At 36.8% G+C, this 12,173-nt stretch overlaps 1 protein-coding gene across 3 annotated transcripts in view; it reads left to right on the top strand.

Annotated features, from left to right (window-relative positions):
• Nucleotides 1-12,173, top strand: part of LOC117339907 (inositol polyphosphate-5-phosphatase A-like) — a 93,185-nt gene that overhangs the window by 60,354 nt on the left and 20,658 nt on the right. For all 3 annotated transcript variants that reach the window (XM_033901620.1, XM_033901619.1, XM_033901618.1), the window contains exons 5-12: nt 159-222; nt 2,476-2,507; nt 3,001-3,072; nt 5,817-5,869; nt 7,109-7,172; nt 9,687-9,742; nt 10,017-10,101; nt 10,437-10,526. In XM_033901620.1, coding sequence (XP_033757511.1) covers nt 159-222; nt 2,476-2,507; nt 3,001-3,072; nt 5,817-5,869; nt 7,109-7,172; nt 9,687-9,742; nt 10,017-10,101; nt 10,437-10,526 — 516 coding nt within the window. The remainder of the gene's footprint in view (nt 1-158; nt 223-2,475; nt 2,508-3,000; nt 3,073-5,816; nt 5,870-7,108; nt 7,173-9,686; nt 9,743-10,016; nt 10,102-10,436; nt 10,527-12,173) is intronic.

Genomic DNA, 12,173 nt, shown 5'->3' with positions numbered 1-12,173 from the left:
CTAGAACAGATGTGATATTGGCCAATTATAATTATTGTCCTATAAGTGATACTAACATGAATATTTAGTGTTATTACTGTTTATTATATTTTATCTAAAATATGAAGAACTGCCATTAACTTGTAATTACTCCCTAATTATCTCCCTTGTTTTTTCAGGCACTTGGGAATTTATACTTTATCCACGAGTCCATCGACGATGTCATGATCTGGGATTTTGTTGGTATGTACATACTTGATCTAATTAGGAAGATCTATGGCACTTTCCTTGCTCCAATCAATCTACTTATAACATTTATGTTTAAAAATTTATCAAACATATCATAACATATCAAATATCACATTTAGAACTTATGTCTTATGATATCCATACAGTGTGAGACTATTTTGGCAAATGAATAATAATAATAAAAAAAATTTAGCACAGAGGTAAAAAAAAGAAAAAACGTGTAGAGATACTAACAAATAATAACTCCACTTTTGTATGTATCATTTATGCTTATCTTCAAAATCACTCTGGTAAAGGCCAATGTGTAGGTGTTGCATTGAATCTTCAGTGCCTTTTTAGGTCACCTGAGACAAAGTCTCAAGTGACCTATTCTTATCACCTTTTGTCCGTCGTCATCCGTCGTGCAACGTGCAATGTGCGTCTGTAAACAATTTACAATTTCAACTTCTTCTCCAAAACCGCTACACCAAATTCAATGAAATTTGGCAGAAAGCTTCTATGGCTGAAGGTCAACAAAAATTGTGAATTATATGGTCCCCACCCCCCAGGGGCCTGAGGGATGGGGCCAAAAAGGGTCAAATTGACTAAAAATCTTCTTCTCTACTCTTGAGATATAGTGGAATCAAACATTCTTCATAGATGGAAGGGTCTTTCATGGCCCTGGGGTCTCACTTTTGACCCTGGGGAGGGGGTAAACTTTACTATAGTTTATATAGGGAAATCACATTTTTGACTATTATTTGTTGGATTTGTATTGGAATTCATTCTAACCTGGTTAACATTATCAGCATGGGATAACAGTTTGATTGTATGCACATGTTGGCCCTGACTGCCCCCCAGGGGCTGATTGGCGGGGCCAAAAAGGGTCGAATTGACTGAAATTTCAAAAATCTTCTTCTCAATACCCATATAAGGTATAATCAAATACTTTTCATAGATGGAAGGGTCTTATGGTGGTTTTCCAAAGTTGTGAATTTCATGACCCTGGGGTCTCACGTTTGCCCCTGGGGAAGGGGTAAATTTCACTATAGTTTATATAGGGAAATACATTTTTGACTATTATTTGTTAGATTTGTATTGGAATTCATTCTAACCTAGTTCACATTATCAGCATTGGATAACAGTTTGATGGTATGCTCATGTTGGCCCTGACTGACCCCCAGGGGCTGATGTGCGGGGCCAAAAAGGATCAAATTGACTGAAATTTCAAAAATCTTCTTCTCAATACCCAAATAAGGTAGATCGAGTCAAATACTCTTCATAGATGGAAAGGTCTTAAGGTGCTTTACTTAGATTGTGAATTTCATGACCCTGGGGTCTCAAGTTTGCCCCTATAGTTTATAAAGGGAAATCACATTTTTGACAATTATTTGTTTGATTTCTATTGGTCTAGCTTTCCTAAGATTATCAGCATGGGATGACAGCTTAATGATATACACATGTTGGCCCTGACTGACCCCTTGGACTGATGGGTGGGGCCAAAAAGGGTCAATTAGATTAACTGAATTATTGACCGTTAAGGCCCATGGGCCTCTTGCATTGTATAGTCAGATATTGTGATCCACCATTTGATTACACTTACTGCAACACTTGACTTGGAACAATATGCAGTGGCAGGTCAGGGTCAACTTGTGTAGTTTGTGACATTTTCACATGTGCAGAGATTATGTCTGACATCATATTTACAATTCAACTTTAATAGCACATTTATATATAACAGTAGGAATTGATGGGCTATGATAATAATCTACAAACAGAACTAAGTATATACAAACCAATAAAGACACAATATCAGTATCACAATGGAATATATGTATATTATAAGTATTTAAATTGTGTACAGGTCCATCTTCCTCTTATGACTGGTTAATGAATCAGCACGTCTGAATTATCAACTTCATATTATCAGATAAATTTAAATATATTGGAAAAACTTTCATGATTCCGAACTATATATATGTGTATCACTTTTTACTCATCAGTATTAAAATCAAATAAGGCTTCAAGACAAAGATGAAAATAGCTCTTTCGTTAGATGATAGAAATTAAAAAGAAAGCTGTGTGCAAAGAAAATTTGTATATACTTAATTAACCAATAATCAATTATGGTTTTGCAGTTGATGTTCTTTGATATAGTATCAACTATATATGATATAGTACCAACTATATATGATATAGTATCAACTATTTATGATTCTTTATTGATATAGTATCAACTATATGATTATTTATTAAAATTATTTCCAGATTGCAAATTTGTACCTGTGCTTGGACGAGAGGTAAACAGTTTAATTTATATCCACAATCTTTATGAATGTATTTAATTATTTAATTAGGCGAAGAATATTATTTTCCTTTGCTGTATTATAATAACTATATCTGAAATTTTATACCATATTTGTCACCAGTAAGCCCCTCCCCTAGTGTAAAATATTAGCATGTAAATTTGGGAAGGGCTTATTTGAGGACCACTTTTAGCTTACTATTTTAAAACATTGATGATTTTGCAAAAATGAAGAAGGGGGCTTATTTGTAGAAAGGAACTTATTTGCAGACAAATATGGTAACCTTCTTGCAATTCATTATTCAGATTTTATGATAAAATGTGATAGGAAAAAACCATGAAAATTCAAATGAATGAATGCATGCCAGGAAATTGAAATTAGAAATTGATTTTCTTATCGATTGTAACCTAATATTGTATTATAATGACTTATTCCAGTATAGCAGCTATGGATTTTTGTATATAACCTGTTGGTTTTGATGTTACAGGTACTTTCAGGGAATATAGAGAATGTCCAAATCAAGGAGAAAGCTAAGTTTCCTCAGGATTTCTTCCCTGATGTGAGTGATGAATGTCACGTATTCTGTAGGAAGCCTGTAGGAGCATGCCTACAAGTTTTTGATTTTATTGATTAAATTCTCAGAATTTATCCTGGGTGTCATTGCACTGTATGTGGTTGTATGAATCATAGCGTGTATAGGAAAAATAGGATTTTAATCATTGTTGCATATTTCAGTGTCCTATGGAAATTCTATCACTGTTCTATTATGCAAGGAAAGTGACACCTGCATACAAAACAGTTCTTTATTGCCATAACGGTTTAACATTGTCAGATAGTCCTTCATTACCTTCTCAATTAACACATCTGTATTACGAGTTATCATCTCTCGTGTAGGCTGCATCAAATTGTCTTTTGTATTTATATTTTCACAACAGAAGTCATTATTTTTCACAGCCTCATGTAGGGACCACAGGCGTTTGATATTCTATAATAAATTATATACATATATATATTCAATATACATGTATGTGAAAAGAATGTGGATAATGTAGTTTTGCTGCTTTCTCGTAATCATTGACAATGTCAGTAAGATTTACCAGGAAAAATGAATAAAAACACAGTAAGACAAAATAGTAGTACTATGAAAATGTGTAATGTAACAAGGGAGGTAACTGTGCTGTACTTGTAGAAAATGTGTTTTTAAGCAGAAAGTTAGCAAAATTTCAACCCAAAGTCCATATAATATTAAAAAAGAAATGAAGACAAGCCCAAAATATATGATTTGTAATAAATATCTTATTTTAAATCCCCATATTTAGGAGATGAATCAAAATAAGATATATCTGATAGAAGTGATATTTTTAGCCCACCATCATCAGATGGTGGGCTATTCAAATCGCCCTGCGTCCGTGGTCCGTGGTCCGTCCGTCCCTCCGTCCCTCCGTCCCTCCGTCCCTCCCTCCGTCCCTCCGTCCCTCCGTCCGTAAACAATTCTTGTTATCGCTATTTCTGAGAAAGTACTGAAGGGATCTTTCTCAAATTTCATATGTAGGTTCCCCTTGGTGCCTAGTTATGCATATTGCGTTTTGAGACCAATCGGAAAACAACATGGCCGACAGGCAGCCATCTTGGATTTTGACAATTGAAGTTTGTTATCGCTATTTCTGAGAAAGTACTGAAGGGATCTTTCTCAAATTTCATATGAAGGTTCCTCTTGGTGCCTAGTTATGCATATTGCGTTTTGAGACCAATCGGTTAACAACATGGCCGACAGGCAGCCATCTTGGATTTTGACAATTGAAGTTTGTTATCGCTATTTCTGAGAAAGTACTGAAGAGATCTTTCTCAAATTTCATATGTAGGTCTCCTTGGTGCCTAGTTATGCATATTGCGATTTGAAACCAATCGGAAAACAACATGGCCGACAGGCAGCCATCTTGGATTTTGACAATTGAAGTTTGTTGTCACTATTTCTGAGAAAGTACTGAATGGATCTTTCTGAAATTTCATATGTAGGTTTCCCTTGGTGCCTAGTTATGCATATTGCGATTTGAGACCAATCTGAAAACAACATGTCCGACAGGCAGCCATCTTGGATTTTGACAATTGAAGTTTGTTATCACTATTTCTGAGAAAGTACTGAATGGATATTTCTGAAATTTCATATGTAAGTTTCCCTTGGTGCCTAGTTATGCATATTGCGTTTTGAGACCAATCTGAAAACAACATGGCCGACAGGCAGCCATCTTGGATTTTGACAATTGAAGTTTGTTATCGCTATTTCTGAGAAAGTACTGAAGGGATCTTTCTCAAATTTCATATGTAAGTTTCCCTTGGTGCCTTGTTATGCATATTGCATTTTGAGACCAATCTGAAAATAACATGGCCGACAGGCCACCGTCTTGGATTTTGACAATTGAAGTTTGTTATCGCTATTTCTGAGAAAGTACTGAAGGGATCTTTCTCAAATTTCATATGGAGGTTCCTCTTGGTGCCTCTTTATGCTTATTGCATTTTGAGGCCAATCTGAAAATAACATGGCCGACAGGCAGCCATCTTGGATTTTGACAATTGAAGTTTGTTATCGCTATTTCTGAGAAAGTACTGAAGGGATCTTTCTCAAATTTCATATGGAGGTTCCCCTTGGTGCCTCTTTATGCTTATTGCATTTTGAGATCAATTGGAAAACATTATGGCCGACAGACCGCCATCTTGGATTTTGACAATTGAAGTTTGTTATCTCTATTTCTCAAAGTACTGAATGGATCTTGCTCAAATTTCATAAGTAGGTTCCCCCTGGTCCCTTGTATTGCATTTTTGGACCAGTCTGTCCTCAAAACAACCTGGCAAACAAACAGCCATTATCGTTAAATCTCAAATTTCTTATATAGCTAGGATTCACTTGTTTGAAAAGTACTGTAGGGATGTCTCAATTTGCACAGATTAGTAAAATGAAGGGAAAAGTAGAGAAAAGATCAATCTGACATGGAACTTATGAAGATCATTCAATGGTGGGCGCCAAGATCCCTCTGGGATCTCTTGTTTGATGTAAGATGATATCTAACTTATACAATAAGTCTCCTGATCATGAATATAAACATATGAAAGATCAATTAAAAAAAAAAAATTAAATTCATGTCTTTTTTTTTTTTATACATATATATGCTTATTGATTTTAATTGTATGATTCTTTGTCGCAACAATAGCTCTACAGAGCTAAGCATGATGTATGTTTATTGTTAGTAACATGTGACTTTAAATAAATATTCTTGTATCTTGTATCCTGTTTATCTATTGTTTCAGTTTAAATGGTCAAGGAAAGGCTTTATCAGAACAAGGTGGAACATAAGAAATTGGTAAGGGATTGTAAAATTTCATTGATGACTTGTTTTTTTAGCTCACCGGTTACGAGTAACCGAGAGCTAATGCTGTCACCCCGGTGTCGGCATCGGCATCCCACCCCAAAACTTTAAAGTTTTTGGGGTAAGTTTTTGGAAAGCTTGTAAGTCCAAAAGTATACACCTCATGCCCTTCTAATATGGTTTATACATTCATTAGAGGTCTAGGAGTGATGTTATGGCAAAATCATGCAGAAAAAAATTGTGATTTTTTCGCATTTTACCATTTTGTGGACTTAACTTTTTTGGCAACAAAACCTACTTTAAAGTTTTTGGGGTAATTTTTTGGAAAGTTTGTTAATCCAAATGTATACAGCTCATGCCCTTCTAAATTGGTTTATACATTCATTAGAGGTCTAGGAGTGATGTTATAGCGAAATCATGCAGAAAAAAAATGTGATTTTTTCGCATTTTACCATTTTGTGGAATTAACTTTTTTGGCACCAAAACTCACTTTAAAGTTTTGGGGGTAAGTCCAAAAGTATACACCTCACACCCTTCTAATTTGGTTTATACATTCATTATAGATCCAGGAGTGCTGTGGCAAAATCATGCAGAAAAAAATTGTGATTTTTCTTTGGCATTTTACCATTTAGTGGACTTACTTTTTTTGGCACAAAAACCCAGTTTAAAGATTTTGGGGGTTACTTTTGGAAAGCTTTTAAGTCCACACCTTTCTTATTTGGTTTATACATCCATTAGAGGTCTAGGAGCGATATTATGTGACATACAATTTCAAAATGACATGCTTATACATACATAAAAAATGAATGCATAGTGTGATTGCTGCCGCCGGTGAGCTTTCGCAATCATTTATTGCACTTGTTATGAATTGCTAAGGCAATGAACAATTTCGAATTTCATTGTTGATACTTTCATTTGATGTGAAGCATGCTTGTGCTTCTGTTTTAAGAAAATTTTAATTTGAATTAAGATTTTAAGACATTATATATATAAATTTATTAGTAATTGGTCAACTCAAATAGGACATACAAATGGAAATTGAAATCCTGAGTTAATTTGATAGTTTAATTACTATACCAAAAAGAAAAGAAAATTTAAAATTATTTATTGTTTAATTACAGCAATTTGTAGTGCTTGTCGTTCTGACAGCAGTACAAAAGAAGTTGTATTTATCCAAACAAAAAAATACTGGTACACGTATTTACTTATGATCTGTTTTGATTCATTTTGCAGTTTATTTGATCTTGTCAACATTCATCTATTCCATGATGCATCCAATATCATCGCAATGCAAACAGTAAGTACTTACTTTGTATAACTCTCCACATGTCAGATGGGACATTGATATCCTGTCTGATATTACAACCCTGGTATAACTCTCCACACGTCTGGAGGGACATTGATATCCTGTCTGATATTACAACCCTGGTATAACTCTCCACACGTCTGGAGGGACATTGATATCCTGTCTGATATTACAACCCTGGTATAACTCTCCACACGTCTGGAGGGACATTGATATCCTGTCTGATATTACAACCCTGGTATAACTCTCCACACATCTGGAGGGACATTGATATCCTGTCTGATATTACAACCCTGGTATAACTCTCCACACGTCTGGAGGGACATTGATATCCTGTCTGATATTACAACCCTGGTATAACTCTCCACACGTCTGGAGGGACATTGATATCCTGTCTGATATTACAACCCTGATATAACTCTCCACACGTCTGGAGGGACATTGATATCCTGTCTGATATTACAACCCTGGTATAACTCTCCACACGTCTGGAGGGACATTGATATCCTGTCTGATACTACAACCCTGGTATAACTCTCCACACGTCTGGAGGGACATTGATATCCTGTCTGATATTACAACCCTGGTATAACTCTCCACACGTCTGGAGGGACATTGATATCCTGTCTGATATTACAACCCTGGTATAACTCTCCACACGTCTGGAGGGACATTGATATCCTGTCTGATATTACAACCCTGGTATAACTCTCCACACGTCTGGAGGGACATTGATATCCTGTCTGATATTACAACCCTGATATAACTCTCCACACGTCTGGAGGGACATTGATATCCTGTCTGATATTACAACCCTGGTATAACTCTCCACACGTCTGGAGGGACATTGATATCCTGTCTGATATTACAACCCCTGGTATAACTCTCCACACGTCTGGAGGGACATTGATATCCTGTCTGATATTACAACCCCTGGTATAACTCTCCACACGTCTGGAGGGACATTGATATCCTGTCTGATATTACAACCCCGGTATAACTCTCCACACGTCTGGAGGGACATTGATATCCTGTCTGATATTACAACCCCGGTATAACTCTCCACACGTCTGGAGGGACATTGATATCCTGTCTGATATTACAACCCTGGTATAACTCTCCACACGTCTGGAGGGACATTGATATCCTGTCTGATATTACAACCCTGATATAACTCTCCACACGTCTGGAGGGACATTGATATCCTGTCTGATATTACAACCCTGGTATAACTCTCCACACGTCTGGAGGGACATTGATATCCTGTCTGATATTACAACCCTGGTATAACTCTCCACACGTCTGGAGGGACATTGATATCCTGTCTGATATTACAACCCTGGTATAACTCTCCACACGTCTGGAGGGACATTGATATCCTGTCTGATACTACAACCCTGGTATAACTCTCCACACGTCTGGAGGGACATTGGTATCCTGTCTGATACTACAACCCTGGTATAACTCTCCACACGTCTGGAGGGACATTGATATCCTGTCTGATACTACAACCCTGGTATAACTCTCCACACGTCTGGAGGGACATTGATATCCTGTCTGATACTACAACCCTGGTATAACTCTCCACACGTCTGGAGGGACATTGATATCCTGTCTGATATTACAACCCTGATATAACTCTCCACACGTCTGGAGGGACATTGATATCCTGTCTGATATTACAACCCTGGTATAACTCTCCACACGTCTGGAGGGACATTGATATCCTGTCTGATATTACAACCCTGGTATAACTCTCCACACGTCTGGAGGGACATTGATATCCTGTCTGATATTACAACCCTGGTATAACTCTCCACACGTCTGGAGGGACATTGATATCCTGTCTGATATTACAACCCTGGTATAACTCTCCACACGTCTGGAGGGACATTGATATCCTGTCTGATATTACAACCCTGGTATAACTCTCCACACGTCTGGAGGGACATTGATATCCTGTCTGATATTACAACCCCGGTATAACTCTCCACACGTCTGGAGGGACATTGATATCCTGTCTGATATTACAACCCTGGTATAACTCTCCACACGTCTGGAGGGACATTGATATCCTGTCTGATATTACAACCCTGGTATATAACACTCCACACATCTGGAGGGACATTGATATCCTGTCTGACATTACCACCCTGGTATAACTCTCCACACGTCTGGAGGGACATTGATATCCTGTGATGGGGTGTCTGGTTGTGTCCGGGTGTTGGGTTGTGTCCGGGTGTCAGGTTGTGTCCGGGTTTTGGGTTGTGTCCGGGTGTTGGGTTGTGTCCGGGTGTTGGGTTGTGTCTGGGTGTTGGGTTGTGTCCGGGTGTTGGGTTAACGTTGTGTCCAGGTGTTGGAGGTGCTTATTTCAATATCTGATATGTATATGTGTTGGTATTTCCAATGTTTGAAATCATAAAAATATAGAAAATTATAGCTACTGTAGATCAATATTATACTGAATCTTCCACTGTTGTTAATGGTTTTGGTTTGTATCTACAGAGTCCCTCAGTATACAGTAATAACAGAAAAGCAGCACTCCTACATACCCTGCAGAGGTAGGTACCACTAACATTGAGTATTGTGTTTATTACACTATAATCATTGTGACTTAACATTGGCCTAATGTAAATGTCCTGCTACCAAGATAAATATAATACTATTTCACCCTTTGCCCTCAGTCAATATTGATTCTACAAGGTCATTATAACACCATAGTGGCATCGCCAAAGCTTGCAAAAATAAAAAAAAAATCTACAGGCTCATTTCATAAGATTTCATATGAAATAAAAATTCCAAGTAAGATCCTATGAGTATACAATTGTGTTGCAGGTTTGAAAAGGACCAGTACGACAAAGTCCCGATGTTCATATTTGGTGATTTTAACTTCCGTCTAGATGTTCATCAGCTAGTTTCGGTATGTAAATTATGAAAACAGGGACAGTCGTATAAAAAAATATAGTACATAAGTTGGAAAAAATTGTAGTTAGATTGAATGAAATCAGATTTAAAAATTCTTAATTGGATGAAGTTTTAGAGTTTTTTTGGTAAAGTCAACAGATTGTTGCATTTTGTTTTGAAATATTTTTTTGTAATCAAATCTTTCTAATGAGTGACTTTAATCAAAAATTACTGGTATAACCATTGTGTTAACATCAATATTTGTAAGCTAACATGAAATAGTTGACTCCTTCTTGGCCAGTGTGTGATGCAGTTGTCTTTACTTTTAAACATGGTATTTTACATTTGTAGAGTTTGACCTCAAAAACTAAAACACACCAAACTAAAGGAAAGAAGGACCAAATTGCCAAATTAGTTTACTCTGAAGAAGGCAACGGCAAGGTATGGTTATGAAGACCAAATATATGATGATATGGGAGTGATAACACGATAGGGTAGATAGAGGACTAGGTATATACCATAAGACTCTATCATATGTGGTCATGTAGGATAGGGATATTCCTCCCGAGGGGTCACAAAATGTGGTAAAACCCGAGGCTCTGCCGAGGGTTTTACCACATTTTGTGACCCAGAGGGTGAAATCTCCCTATCCTACATGAACCACATATGATTGAGTATTTTTCTCTCATTCCCCAACCTAAAATATGCAAAAATAGGCACTATCTGTCGATAGCTTTCTCAGATAGACACCATTTTTTCTCAATCCAAACTTTTTTTCTACTGCATATTATAAAAAAAGAACAGCGCCAATCGATTTACCATACCCCATATATGCAAACGGTGTTTGCTGTTCTAAAAACGAAGGAAACCATTCATTTCCACAGTCTAACGTTGTTTCAGCAGCCCTGTCATTGCAAGCGAAGCCAAATCACTTGATGTCGGCCAAGCTAGTGTGTCCTTTCGCGTGAAAATATAGTTCCTTGTTTTATTAATGAAAAACAATAAAAGAACTGTTTTTTTACATAATTTATATCATAAATAAAAACATTTATTAGATCTGGCCTAGAACATGGAGCAGACGATGTGTTTACAAATCTATAGATAGATCTACTTTCGGTTCGGCGACCTACTTTTGTATCATTGCGCACATGTGGATATCCTACACCGGAAGCGAGGTAATACACACACAGCAAGCATGGGTGTATTTACCTGGACAGACCAGTATGATACCGGTAGGGATGAGAGAATAACAAGTCTACCTCACTGTCATCTTCTTCATCCTTCACCATCTTCGTGTGATCCTTGTTAAGAAAATCCAAATAGAGGATTGCCAGAATTACTGTCTGTTTAATCATTGGATTTACAATTTGATCACTGGGATATGTCTTATCCTATGTTTAATGGGTAGTTGGATGGCCCAGTGGTAACGCACTCACTTTTCACCTAGGCTCCCAGGGTTAAGTTTCCTCAGTCAGACATGAAAAGGTATGGGAGTCGCCTGCCTGACCACGTGGGTTTTCCCTGGGTATTCCGGTTTCCTTCCACATTAAGACCCTAACACGCTTCCATCCACTCCAACATGCATAAATGATAGAAGTTTATACAACTTGTTTTGCAAATGTTGTAAAATAAAGCTTCTGAGCTAGGGGGAGATAAGCTAGTATTAGACTTCAAATCTTTACACAAACCCAAGGGCTGGTGTAGCCAGTCTACTGTACATAAGACATATGATGGAGACGAGTTCTGTGGTCCAGTATGTGTTGATGTACAAGTGGTACAAGTATCTATGGTTAAATTATATGATTATACATTAGGGATGTGAATATTATACAAAATGTATATAAAATCTCATTTTTAGTTGGCCTCTATTTGAATCTAAACTTGTAGAAATACAGGTACTTGGGGATACTAATATAAGCCATGAATTTGAATTTAAATTGATTTAAATCGTATCTACTGGTTATCATACTTTTATATAGATGTTAAACTAAATTTCGAACATTACTTATTGAACTATAGACAACATCATATCATTATACCCACATGTCTGAGGAGATTTAATACAGATGAATGAAGTTATGCATTTTT

Source organism: Pecten maximus, chromosome 12 (genome assembly GCF_902652985.1).
Source record: "Pecten maximus chromosome 12, xPecMax1.1, whole genome shotgun sequence".
Lineage (NCBI taxonomy): Eukaryota > Metazoa > Mollusca > Bivalvia > Pectinida > Pectinidae > Pecten > Pecten maximus.
This window is presented reverse-complemented; position numbering and strand designations above follow the sequence as displayed.